General features: G+C 43.7%; 1 protein-coding gene across 11 annotated transcripts in view; it reads right to left on the reverse strand.

Moving 5' to 3' along the window:
* The window catches only part of DCLK2 (doublecortin like kinase 2), a 190274-nt gene that overhangs the window by 46305 nt on the left and 129515 nt on the right, over nt 1-14454 (reverse strand). For all 11 annotated transcript variants that reach the window (XR_011249771.1, XR_011249773.1, XR_011249772.1 and 8 more), the window contains one exon: nt 11054-11148. Coding sequence is in view for 7 of the 11 variants with exons in the window: in XM_069556731.1 (XP_069412832.1) it covers nt 11054-11148 (95 nt within the window). In the remaining 4 variants the exon portion in view is untranslated. The remainder of the gene's footprint in view (nt 1-11053; nt 11149-14454) is intronic.

Genomic DNA, 14454 nt, shown 5'->3' on the forward strand with positions numbered 1-14454 from the left:
TGATTTTAAGTGGCCTGCTGCAGGGGTCAGAAACATCTTCTGTAAAGGGTCAGAGAGCAATGTTTTAGCCTTTGTGGGTCACGTGGTCTTTGTCACAACGACTTAACTGCTGTTGCAGTGTGAAAGCAGCCCGATACCAAATAGAAATGAATAGGCATGGGTGCATTCCAATAAAACTTTATTGAGAAAAACAGGCGCTGGGGCCAAATCTGGCCACAGGCAAATAAATCCCTAGTCCACAAGAACTTTCTTAGGAAAGCTTTTCCTCCAACATAATTCTTACACTTTTAAACGCTAGAACAGAATAAACCCCAGGGTATGATGTTATAAAGCAGCAGTTCTCCATCCTCGGCTGTATATTAGAATTCCCAGGGAAGATCTGAAAAATTCTGTTGCCAGGCTGCACCACAGATTTAAAGAATCCTTGCATGTAGGGCACAGGTCTCAAGACATTTTTAAGCTCCACAGAAGATCTAATGTGTAGCTACAGTTGAGAACCTCCATGGAGGAAGTTTCTTGCAGTAATTATAACTGATGGTTCAGCTACCTTAACTTCTCTCTGTCACTCATCCAGTAACCTAACCACTGTGAGTCATCCATAGGAGAACTTTCTCTTTGTAAGTAAAGGAAAGAAACACATTACAATTGATTGAACGCCTATTCTGAGCCAAGTCCTAAAATGAATACTTTTATATCTTATGAATTAGGTATTATTTCATCTCCATTGATCTGTGAAGAAACCAAAGCTCAGAGAGGTTTTATAACTTGCCCAGTTGGCACAGCAAATGTAAATTCAGGATCTAAACTCGGGTCTGGCTGCTGAGCCCAGGAGCTCTTGGGCTAGTCTCACATTACAACCTCAAATTGCTCATGAAGTCTTGCACCCAATACAATTCACTGATCAAAATAGTCATTGCAGTATCTGAACATGCTTTCAGGTTACATAACTATAATCACCTTCCTATAATTTAGTCAAATAATATCTAAGTCAATAAATAAATACACAGCCTTTCCTCATATAAAGAGGTCTTCAGAAAAAATTGTTCTTTAAAATGATGACCTCTGAAGTGCATTGGAAGATTAAAAAAAAAAAATCAGGATGCTACATTATTACTTCTACTGATAAATAGATTTGCTTTCATTATCATTTTTTGTAGTATTTTTAAAAACTATCAGAAACATCAGTTTCATCAATTAGAAGGAAAACCAGTGTAAATCAGGCATCCATTTAAAAACAGAAGCCTGGGGCTTCCCTTGTGTCTCAGTGGCAAAGAATCTGCCTGCCAATGCAGGAGACATGGGTTCGATCCCTGGTCTGGTAGGATCCCATGTGCCTCAGAGCAACTAAGGCTGTGTGCCACAACTGCTGAGCCTGTACTCTAGAGCCCAGGAACCGCAACTACTGAAGCCCCTGTACCCGGGAGCCCGTCCTCTGCAACGAGAAGCCGCTGCATTGAGACGCCCAAGCACTGCAACGAGACAGGAGCTCCGCCTCGCTGCAATGCACCTGGAGACAAGTCCATGCAGCAACGAGGACCCAGCACAGTCAAAAATAAACAGATAAAATTATTTAAAGAAACAGAAGCTTCATCACGTTCATACTGGATTTGTGACAATGTACTCTGAAATACTTCAGTATTAGTCATGAGATATGAGAACAATTAATCTGAATCAGCACCTAGAGATTCATAATATACAAAATATTCTCACCTATAGCCATACCTTAGCCTTGGTCTCACTTGGTACAATCAGTGGAACCTGAGACTTGTGACGGTTAATGGTGGAGACCAGCAGTACACAGAACCCCACTGTCTGTGAATGTACATGGTTTGGGACAGGGGCCAGCTCAAGTCCATGAAAGTATAATAGGGAAGAACAAGCCTCACTCCATTCTGGCTGTTTCTTTTACTTTATTTCTTTTACTTGTATTCTATTGTTTTTGCTACAAGTCAATAACTAAAAGAACGTTGCCTATAGCTTGAAATATACAGGACAGCCCATCATCAAGGCTCTGATCTTTAAAGGGGTAACATTTCTCCATTCATATAGAGATATAAAGTTGCAGAGCAGAGAATAACAGTTGTCTTGAAGGTTTAAGGAACACTGTGACCTGACCTACACCCGCAGCTGCAAGAACAAAGGATTCAGGCACCAACAGGTTTGCAATAACCAACCATGACCCCTCCCCTTTTGGTATAAAAGAAGCCCGAATCCTAACTTGGGTGAGAAGGCTCTTTAGGACACTAGTCCATCATCTTCTCAGTCTTCTGGCTTTACGAATAAAGTCACTACTCTGCCTCAACAACTCCTCTCTCAATTTCCTGGCCTGTCCTGTGGTGAGCAGTATGAACTTGCACCTGGTAACAAAAGGGCCTGTGTGGAACCTGCCGACTTTGGCCTTCTCTCCCTCTGAGTATCGCTGCCACCTCAGCTGATGACATGGTTTGCCAAAACCAGCAAAGAATCTCATCACATCCCTATTGAGTGAGCCTTTCAAGCAGTGTTGGCTTACCAGATTTTGAGCAACAAGTGGTATGGCCACGCCTGCCTGCTAAACATGTCAGCGTACTCCCAGTGTGATGTTCCATGGATGTCCAGGGTGCCTGGGTGCTGGGAGAGGTGACTGTGACTTTCAGTGGCAACAGCACTGGCCACTCCTATTCTTCACTGGCACGGGACAGCTCAATGCCACGACCTCTAAGTAGTAACACCACCCAACTAACTGATGCATGACTGAGAAGAATGTCTAATGACCCTCTTTTATGAATAAGAGGGTGTTTGAGATAAACACATATGCTGCTTATATTCAAATAAAGTGTATACAATTGATCCTACCTTACACACCGGTTTGCCTGGCAAACTCTCCACCCCCATAAAAGTGGGCTTCCACCCAGCTGCGCCATTTATGCACCAAATGCCTCTTTTCTGCTGACCAACTACAACGTACAAATCAATGTCCTCACACAGAATCTGCAAGTCATCATGATGATTGATTTCTTTAGGGCACCAAAATCTTCAAAACTGCTTAGTCCCTCTTCTGCTTTTCTGTCAACAAAATCATTACATGCGGAGATTAACTGACCACTCACCATTTCTGAGGTAATAAAGGGTGTCAGTCTCTTCTTACTAAAGACCATTAACTAGTTTTTAAATACTAAAGAAAGCCTAAGCTCCAGGGAAAAGCCAAAACCCTCTCCAAGGTCAGAAGCTACCGTGGATTTACATTTCACAGCTTCGCAAAGAAGTTTTGAGTTCAGAAGGTCAAAGAGTTACATTTTAGCTCTGCCAATCAGTATGAGATACTACCAGCCCTTTCATCACACTTCACAAATCTGGAAAATCTTTCACCGCCAGGAGACCCAGGAGACATCATCAGATAAAACATCAGCACATCAGACAGTTTATAATCTCAAGATGTTGGATAATGTTCCAACGTCCTCTTTTCCCTTTCTTCTTTCAACCAACAAGAATGCTCACAGTAGACAGCCCCTGGGCATACGCGTCCAGCATCAAAACGTGAGACGTTTCAGCCCCCCTTGTCCACAGATGTGCCCCTCACTCTGAAGCCTTGAATTACTACAGCCTTGAAAGTCTTAAAGTGGGACGTGGATGATGAATTAAATTTCAGGGCAATGCTTTCTTCATCCATCTGGCAGCTGATGACACATTTAGTACTCTTTATTGCCTATCTGTCCTGAGGAAAATGCTGTGATTTAAACACAGTAAATATTCCTGAAGGGAAGGTTATCAGCTAGATCGAAGGGACTCCGAGGAGCTTGGGCAGAGGAAACAGGAGATCACAGGCTGAGGTCAAGGAGAAGATGGAGGATCCGGAAGACAGGGATTAAGAGAAGAAAATGTCAGTGGTGGTGGGGAGAGAAAACAATGGGCAGGGGCAATGGGTCTACAGAGTAAAAGGACTGCATGGAGATGAGAGCAGTGAGATTTATGGGGAGAGAGGACAGAGAGCTACTGAGGGAGCAGACGCAGCTCAGGAGAGAAATTCTGGGCGAGCTGAAAGCAGGGAGAAAGGGTGTGGGAGCCAGTCTCCAGGCCAGTCCCCACACTCTGACGGTCATGCCCGAGTGGAGTCCCTTCCCACACTCACCTGGACCGACATCTCCAGTTCCTAAGCTCTGATGGAAACGACACTGTCCCTGACATCCGAGGCTAGGTCACAGACAGGACCTAGCACTCTCTCTCAGATCCCTCACTCTCAGGAAACACAGCTGCAACATTCTGAGGATACTGAAGCCAACCTATGGAGGAATGCACCCAGTGAGGAACTGAGGCCTCCTGCCAAGAGCTGGCACAACTTGCCTCCAAGTGAGCAGGTCACCTTGGGAGGGGATCCTCTGTTCCCAGTCAAGCTTCGGGTGATTGCAGCCCTGGGGCACAGCTACAACCCCATCTAAGATCTTAAGTTGTCCCTGAATTCCTGACCCACAAGAACTGTGGGGGGAAATAATTTTTTATTGTTCTTTTAAGCTGCTAAATTTGGGGATAGCTTGTTACTAACAATATTACTAATAGGGTTGAACTATGTCAAGAGAGCAGGAAGGGACTTGGTGGTCCAGTGGTTAAGAATCCACCTTCCAATGCAAGGGACGTGGGTTTGATCCCTGGTCGGGGAACTGAGATCCCACAGGCAACTAAGTGTGTGTGCCACAACTAGAGAGAAGCCCATTCGCCACAATGCAGCCCAAAATAAATAAATTCAAAAACTTTTAAGAGAGGGCAGGAAAACAGAGACAAAGGTAGGGCTGGGAGGGCAAGTCATAACAAGAAAGCAGAGAAGGTAATAATATCAACAGAGAAGTCTGACTTCTCTCACTTTCTCTTTCCTTCTTACCTCATTGCATATCAATTTCTTTTTCCCTAAGTGAAACTTCTCTGATGTGAAAACTGAACCTGGACACCCCAATGCTTCTGGTAATATAAATGGGACCACAGAATATGGAAGAATAACAATAGCATCATAGAATAATAGTGCTTTCTTTATATTTAATCAGTTAAGCTCAACCCTGTGCAGCAGGTCCCAGATAAGGGTGATGTGACTTGTGCAAGGCCACACAGCTAGTGAGTGGTCAAGCCAAGACGGAACCCGGACAGCCCAGTTTCCGAGCTCCTGCGCTGAACCACATTAGCCACATTAGCCATCCGTCTCAGACCAGGGGCCTGGGGGCTCCCCCTTCTCAGACCGTCTCACCCTATGTGACTGCACGCTAGGGGATTGCTGTCTCTGCCTTCACCCTCGGGCTTAAGGGAAGTGAAGTCGCTTAGTCGTGTCTGACTCTGCGATCCCGTGGACTGTAGCCTGCCAGGCTCCTCTGTCCATGGGATTTTCCAGGCAAGAATACTGGAGTGGGTTGCCATTTCCTTCTCCAGTGGATCTTCCCAACCCAGGGATCGAACCCAGGTCTCCCGCATTGTAAGCAGATGCTTTTACCATCTGAGCCACCAGGGAAGTCTAAGGGGGCTTAAGGGGGCCTCTCTCAACTGGGGCAGATTGGACTTTCACAGAAAATTCTGCTAAGTAAGCAGAACACAACTCAGCAACTGAACAACAAGGAGAATAGCAGGAAAATAAAGAAGAGTCCTGAGGAGATGTGTGCCCTCCTGACACAGGCCTAGGACAGCCTGATTCCCCAGATGCCTGACTGAGGTGGGCAGCCTGGTGCTGTGGAGATGGAGGAGGCCCGTTTCTGGCTGCAAAAACGTCTCCTCCCTGCATGACTGTCAACAAGAGGGACCCTGTGTTTAGAAAAGCCAGATTCCCCAAATCGCTACAAAAATCAAGGCCAGCCTCTCAGCCCTAGGGTCTAGGTTCTGGGGAACGTGGCCCATGGGGACCCACCCAGTAGCCCCAGCAGCCTCCTTTATGAATTTCTGGTCTGAGGACAACGTTCCAAGCATCCAGCAGGCCAGCCTTGCTTTCTCACTGTCCTCGGGGCCAGGAGCAGTCCTGTGCGTGACCTACATTCAAGTCCCAGTCACGCCACAGTGCTCACGACCTGTGGTCACAGGACCACTGGGGAACATCATCCCACATCCAGGACCCCGTGCTTGCTGGGCCAGGACCACAGCATCCGTTTCCAACCTGTGCCGATCTCGACCACACTCAGCTCCACTGCTGGCTTCCAAAGGAAACCAGTAACCCTAACCTACTGCAGACTCTGTCATTCCACTAAGCCTTAGGGGGTCAGGCAGAACTGCTGGTCACACGGCGTAACCATTTCACCTGAGAAGAATCATCATTGCATACGATGAACAATCTCTTCCAAAGCCTCCCAGGAAGGCCTGTCAACAGGCATTCTCCTCTACCTTCCCCCTGCCTCCACCCAGCTTCTCCCCAGCCCAGGATCCCTCTTCTCAACCCTCCCCTCTCCCTGTTCCTTCCCCAGTCTCACAGTCTAGTTTTACTCAGAGCATCTAAACCCAGGCACTCCCCCTCCTAAAAGACCTGTGCAGCACAGCTTTCCAAGGGGCGCCTGTGCTGAGGTCATGGAAGCAGACCCATGGGGGGTGGGGAAGGTCAAAGGTTAGACATGAAGCGCTTGAGAGGGTCAGAGATCCCAACTGGCCACTGGGACTTGAGCAACTCACCTCATATCTCTGTCAAATTCTCCATTTATAAGATGAAGATGAACTAAAATATCCGAGGTCACTTCCAGTTTCCACGCTCTATGATTTTAGGTAACTCTCCAGCAAAGCCAGCAAGTTATAACCGAGGAACAAGTAAGTCTCAGTCGTCCTAACGTCGTTCACTTTTAGGTTTAAAGAACCTTAATGACTTCGTTGCCACCGTATTTCTCAACAGCCCCACCTTGCCAAAAACACAATTTGAGGAAAGCTTTGCTTCCTCTCCTGCCTTTGGTCCAGCCCCTTAGAGAGCCTGACCTTCTGTGAACACGTCTGAATGGAGCGGAGCTGTCTTCCTCACAAGAGTATTACCCGGAAAGCAATGAGGGCATTGTGCAGGGGATGGGGAGCTGTTTCTGAATCCCCACGTTTTTCGAGGAGCAAATAAAAACACCGCTGCCTCCCTGGAGTCTGAGATTAAACAACACAACCTCAGTATTTTTCCTTTTCAATTATTTTAGTGTCTCCACCCAAATGCCAGAATGGTTCCCAGAATCTGCCACAAGATGGGGGGTGGCGGGTTGTGACGGAATAGCAAATGCTGCTCACCTTTGCCAAAGCCCCTGTTAAGTAAAGCCAAGATGTGGGAGGGGCGGGGAGGAGGCCCTGTGCCCAAAGCTGTGTCCTGGGAGAACGGCGGGAGCTGTCCTGGCCCGCGCTGCCTGCGTTTGCAGTGCTCTGGAAAAAGGCTACCCACAAAGCCATAAAAGCATCCAAGTAGGGTAAATAGGAGTAAAGAGCTGCTCCCATGAAGAACGGCCCTCCACTGCCAGACATCCCCTCTTAATGGATCTTAATGAGCTATCTTAAATGAAGGGGAAGGAAAAGGCCTAGCACTAACACCTGATAATTATCTGTAATTCTCCATGTGTAATGTCACTTAATAGAGGAAAATAATGCAAACGTGGACAGATGCTGGCTAGAGCCTTACAGTGACATCAAAATGAGGGTATTTTGTACAGCAAGGAGCACGCCTAAGCTGCAGTGTTTCAAAGGCAAGTTTTCATCCAAGGACAATACACACCACGACTGTGGGGAATCTGCAATGAAATGAATGCCCACAAAGTATGACCCCCAGGAACAGGCAGGGGCTACAGATATTTAGCTTTATGTCCGAACAGCTGATGGGTGTAGCAGAGACTTGTTTAGCTTCAAATATTTAATGTAAGATTCAGTGAGTCTATATCAGCTTGAGTAAGAGGAAGAAGAATGGATTCCCCAGCATCCTAGACAGATTTTTGGACAACTTACAAGAACTACAATCTTAGCACTGTAGGACTCATCTAAAGTCAAATGTTCTTATTTTACAGATGATCAAAAGAAACCCAGAGGCGGTCTCAGCTGTCAGCCAAGCCTCAGGTGTGCTGGAGGAGAAAGGAAGGGGTGGGAGGTCATGAAAGGACTGTTACCCTTTATCTTACTGGTGATTTCAATGTCAGTCTTGACCAGGAATCAGCATTTCCTGTAACTTTCTTCATCTCTTTCTGCATCAATGAATAATCCGTGAGCACTTACCGTGAATTCTGAGGTTACTCTAGATACTAAGATGTATCTATTGTAGTTGAGAATGATTTTATCTAATGTCTCTGCAATCGTATTAAAGCGTGTTAGCATGTCTTAAAAATCCCACTGGAGGACCTGCCTGGTGGCCCAGTGGTTGAGAATCCACCTTGTAATGCAGGGCACATGGGTTTGATCCCCTGCCGCAGGGCAGCTAAGCCCGCCTGTACAACACAATTAGACAGCCTGTGTGCCAGAGAGGTTTCCCAGGTGGCACTAGTGATGAAGAACTTGCCTGCCAATGCAGGAGACACAAGAGATTCGAGTCTGATCCCTGAACAGGGAGATCCCCTGGAGGAAGTCATGGCAACCCACTCCACTGTTCTTGCCTGGAAAACTCCAGGGACAGAAGAGTCTAGTGGGTAACAGTCCATAGGGTTGCAAAGAGTCAGACACGACTGAAGTGGCTTAGCAGGCACACACGTGCCACAGTGAAGCTCCTAAGTGCTGCAACTAAAACCTGATACAGTCAAAAATAAATACTTTAAATATTATTATACTATTACTGTACTATTAAGAAAGAAACCCAACTCTTCACTTCAGATTTCCACATCTGTGAGTGATCTCCTCCAAGTATGTGCACATGTGTAAAAGAATGAGTCTACGTCGGAGCATAGCAGCACCAACTGACCCGGTGGCACCCACAGGAAAGAACAATTGTGGGCTAAGAGCTGAAGACAGATGAGGAAGAAACACAAGAGTCCACATCACCAATGGATAACAAAAAAGGGGGAAAACAACCAAGACCCAGGAGAGCATGGTCTAAGGTACCCTTCTGGGATGGCCGCAGACAACCAGAGGCCAAGGACCACAGCAGTCCTGCCTCCAGCAACAGCCGGGGGAGAAAGGCAAGTGAGCCCTGCAGGTGGGCCACTGGAAAGCTTCGTTTGGGTTTGCGTGGGTTGACAATCACCAGCACTAGGAATCGCTTGCTTTTGCTTTAATAAAGGATAAAACAATCGAAACTGGAAACAAGGTAAATCGACTTGATTTTTATTTCAGTTTTCTTGAAAGTTACCTGGAATAAAACACACAGCACCTCCAGTCTATTCTGGGGAAAAGAAGCTGGGAAAGAAAAGCTGAAAATAATTACATTAGTGATTTTTAATTGATACAGCTTTTCTTTTGGAGTTGACATTTAAGAATTCCATTGAAATCGTATTAAGCACTGACCTAAGCCAATTTAGCACTTCAGAAAATGGCCAGTTCTTTTGATGAAGATCAGGAACTTCTAGCACTTAGAGGTTACCTAGAGCTCTGTGCTCCAAATCCCAGACTGACTATTGATCCCTCCAAATTCTACCAACATACATAAGCAAGCAGGCACAAAACCAGATGATCTGTCCTTTTCCAGTGGAAATTTCTGTTATTGATGTCAGGCACTTAGACAAGAATATAGCAAGTTCACTCTGGAGGTAGACAATGTTCTCAGGACCCAACAAGCACACCGGAGTGTCAGATGGAGACCACAGCCCTGCCGGCAAGGAGAACCCGCAGACCAAATGCCCTGCCAGCCCAGCAGGTTCCCGCCCAGAATTCACAAGGGACGCTGGGCCTTTCTTCTTTCACTTTACCAGTGAAAATGTTTCTCAACATCCTTAAGGGAAAGAAAATTTCCCACTTGGATGATACCTGAAACATTTGGGTCACTAGCTTTAGAGAATGTATTTGTCACCATGAAGATAAGTCCAATGTCAACTAAACACTCCAAGAGTAAGTCAGAAACAGAAAGATAAATATCATATACGAATGCATATATAAGGAATCCAGAAAGATGGTACTGATTAATTTATTTGCAGGTCATCCATGGAGAAAAAGACAGAGAACAGATTTAGGAACACAGGGTCAGGGACTGGGGGAAGGAGAGGGTGAGATGTATGGAGAGAGTAACATGAAACTTGTATTACCGTATGTAAAATAGATGGCCAGTGGGAATTTGCTGTATGACTCTGGGAACTCAAACAGGGGCTCTGTAGCAATCTAGAAGGGTGGGATGGGGAGGGAGCTGCGAGGGAGGTTCAAAAGGGAGGGGACATATGTATACCTATGGCTAATGCATGTTGATGTATGGCAGAAAACAACAAAATTCTGTAAAGCAATTATCCTTCAATTAAAAAAAAAAATGTACCGCTATTTTATCAGGCAAATTTACTCAAAAGTTTAAACTACTGAGAGCTACTAAGTCAAATAAAACTTACTGAAATTCTGCAAATTTGGTTTCACTCATCAGTCTTCTCCACTAGATAAAATGCATATCAAACCAGTTGCTTAATCATGTTAAATTACTGTTCATATTTTCAGGAGATCACAGTCAAAACCTAAGATTTATTTCTAAGTTCTTCACCAAAATGAACATATTTTTCTTGTGTTACTAACTTCTGTATGTAAGTATTATACTAGAATTTCACTCTATTTTAGGCTTTTACATAGTCGAATTATGGTAATAATATTAAAATCATAATTTTAAATGAGATTTCCAAAAAGAATCATGGTTTCTAAATGAGATTTCTAAAAAGAATCAATCTCTAAAGCTTTGCCATTGCAAATTATTCTGATTATAATAGGAAAACTACTGTTTACTGATATAAAACCACATCATGTTCAACCCTAACCATAATTTTATATTCCCATTTAAGAGATGGGAACACTTTAGCTCAGAAGAGTTAGGTAAATTGACCCAAATTACGAGATACAAAAAGGATACAGGATCCAAAGTCAAGTCTTCCTGGCTCCAAATCCAAACTTCTTTCCTTTTTGATTTGTTACTGCACCCAAGTCCCAGAACAAACTAACCACTAAATTATGCAACAGAACGGAATCACACGAACACGGCACACGTCCCATTTCATACCTTTGGTCCTCTGAAACTTCCTGGGCTGGTTGGAGAGGAGCTGGAGGATTTTGTCGATTTAGGAGTGGAGAGCTGGCTGCTGGGAGTTCCATTAACTGACATTGAGACAGCAAAGGAGAGAGAGAGGTCGTCAGAACCCAGAGCTACCAGGCCGGGCAGAAACACTAAGCACGTGCCCCACACAGCGCCAAAGAAGCTCCGACTCACTGAAAGCTCAAAGCAGATGGCAACTCAGCAAAAAGCAAAACAATGCGTCTTACTGCATTGCAGACAAAGTATCAGGCAAATAAGCAGTGAAACTGGATTTTCAATAATAGTTTTCCAGCAGTAACATAAACGAATATGTAAAACGTTATGGAGCTCAAGATGTGACCGGGAACTTGTCCACAAATCCGGCATGCCAGCGAGGGTAGAGAAACTGTTCACTCGGAAGGCTGTCCTACAACCTGTCCACACCACCTGAATCACTGAGGCATTTCTCTGTCTCTCCCAGATCCACTCCACAATATAATAATTCTAACACATATCCTAAGGGTATTCTTAATGGAAAAAGAAAATTATTGGTCATTTCCCCCTGTAATACCCACTTATTTGTTTAAAGGTCATAAAAGGTACTCTTCCAATTTCCTTTTATCTGGACTAGTTATTTCTGAGTCCTTCCATTTTCTTGTCTTCTTAGCTTAATTTTCCCATTATTTAGCAAATCTTGGTGGGTTTCTCCGACACCCTCCTCTAAACTTCCGCACACTTCCTAGGTTGAAAGCTCAGTTTAGAGACTAGGTGAGGAAAAGCATGGCCACGGCGGCTTCCAGGAGAGGGTGAGCTTGGAGATTTTACACTAACTATACAGTGCTAGTCACACATCCCACTGTGACTCAGGCTTATTCCTAATTATACCACTTCTGTTGTAATTTCACAAAGCTATTAGTTAACATCTGGTACTGCTTTTTTTTTCTTTTTTTTCCTTTTCTAGGGAGTTATTTTAACCCCTTTTATCATTAATTCTCAAAGCTTTTACCCCAAGTAGATGAAAACTGCCATTCGTCTCTATGGAAAGACAAGCAAAGTCCATTTCCTTTTTAAAAAATCTTTTTAATACAAGGGAGCAAACAACTGTTATTTTAAATGATGATATTAAGTATAAAAAGCAAAATGCAAAACTCCTGAAAAGGTGACCTCAAAAAACTGAGCACCAGTCCTTGAAAGGAGGCAAAATTCTGGATCAATAAGCATATTTGTGATGAGATGAATTATTCATGTTTGTTTATTGTATGGCTCACTGTAAAAATTCAGCAAAGATGCAAAAGTTTTACAGTTATTTTTCAATTATCAAACTTTAACTTTTCTAGTTTAAAACCACTCATTCATAAATCATTATCTAGATTTTCTGAACAAACATGTGGGTATTTATAGCACAAGTACAACACAAATAACTGTACAGTCAATTAGAAACTTCTTAGAGTATTCAACAGTCCTGCTTATTTTTCAATAAAGTCACACTTCAATTAGTGCTGTTTCTTTTAAAAATTCTCTTTAAAGGGAACTGGTGGTAGGAATCCACATAGAAAAGAGATATTTATGAGCTATGAGCTAGTGAGCTTGCTAGGGGCTGAAACTCAGTCTGGCTCCATTTCTTCTTCATTCAACACAACTACCTGTTCAGGTCCTCCCCTCCCCAAGTGTTGTTACCTTTCACTGATCTTCAGAAATTACTCTGCAATCAAAGATTTCCCTGGAGCAGTGATGGGAAAGGGACTAAAGAAGAAAAATTAGTTCCTGCAAATGGTAATCCCTGTGGCCAACTAATGTCTCTAAAAATACACCTCCTGCCTAAACATAATTTCTTAACAAAACTCACTGGCAGGGATTGAACTGGTTATCTACAAATACATGTTCACATTTACCCTTTAATTAAACTCCCATCCTGGAGACACTAAGCCATAGACAGCTCTCTAAGTTTCTGATAGTATTTCAAAGGCTCAAAACAAACAAAAAAGCTGTCTAGTGATCTCTTAATGTCACTTTTATTGGCACATTGCTCCATTTCTGGGAAGGTAACTGGAAGCTGGGACAGGGTCACCTTGGGCTCTCTGCCCTGACACTGCTGCCCCAACAGGAAGGTGGACAACGCCCAGCATCTCTGGGACGCTCCCTCTCCTTCAGTAGACCGGGATTTTCTTTCCCCCAAATAAGGCTTTTATCCACCCTTCCCTCAACTGTAAGGTAAGAAATTGACGTGGGGCTTTCTTGTTCGCTTGCTCTGAACACTTTTTATCCAGGTGGACAAACAGTCACAAGCTAGAAATCTTAAGTGAGAATTTTAAATGCTCACATTATGGTGACTATTGTGGCTGAGGTGGTAAGGAATCTGCCTGCAACGCAGGAGACCCCAGTTTGATTCCTGGGTCAGGAAGATCCCCTAGAGAAGGGACAGGCTACCCACTCCGGTATTCTGGCCTGGAGAATTCCATGGACTGTATGGTCCATGGGGTTGCAAGGAGTGGGACATGACTGAGCCACTTTCCCTTTCTCCACTGTGTTACCCGGGTTAATGTCTATGTACTTATTACATACTATTTAGCTATTTTGATAAATGTGAGTTTTATGGAGGGATTTAGTCAATCAGAAGACTTCAATGATGGGAGCACTTCTCTCCCAATAATGAAAAAGCACAAGATTATGTTTACAAAGTTATTGCTCTGTTTGAAATTCCAGGGAGTCCCATGGAATGTTCTAAATGGTAATAGGTACACTACAGCAAAAGTGCCTGTAAAAGCAAGTTATCCATCTGGGTTCTGCGGCTTTTAATAACACAAAACTATTTTTTATAACTATACAGTATGTATTGAACATGCTTTTGGATTAATCTCTTTTAGAGAAGTCATTTAACCATGGAGATGTGGTTTACATCTCACAACTCTTACTTGTAAGTTTAAGATAAACTTGACTAACCTAAATCCAAATATGGACTCAGTTGAAAATCTGAGGTAGTGAAATGTTAAGATTTTCTTAAATCACTTTATTTAAGCATCATAAATTCTAGTTAAGAAGATTTATACATTTATTAGACTATTCTGTGAAGCAGTTGGTCTGTAAGACAAGTATGGCTATGAAACGTGTTTTTAATTAATTTCCCTCTTTAGACCTCGGGTAGCCAAAATTAGAGTAATCATAATATGTGATCTTTGAACTCTTTGATCTCCACTCCACTTTGAACTCTGATCTCCACTCTTAGTTATTTTAGTTATATGATAAGCATCTGGAAAGCTATCACTGAAACAAAAGCTAAGAACCCGACAAAAGTCTACGTCTGCCATATAGTAAACCCAGTGAAGTGTATTCATGCAAATTTCAGGTTACGTTAGCTTGCCCAGCATCTGAAATATTGGATTGGCCCCAAA

Source organism: Ovis canadensis, chromosome 17 (genome assembly GCF_042477335.2).
Source record: "Ovis canadensis isolate MfBH-ARS-UI-01 breed Bighorn chromosome 17, ARS-UI_OviCan_v2, whole genome shotgun sequence".
Lineage (NCBI taxonomy): Eukaryota > Metazoa > Chordata > Mammalia > Artiodactyla > Bovidae > Ovis > Ovis canadensis.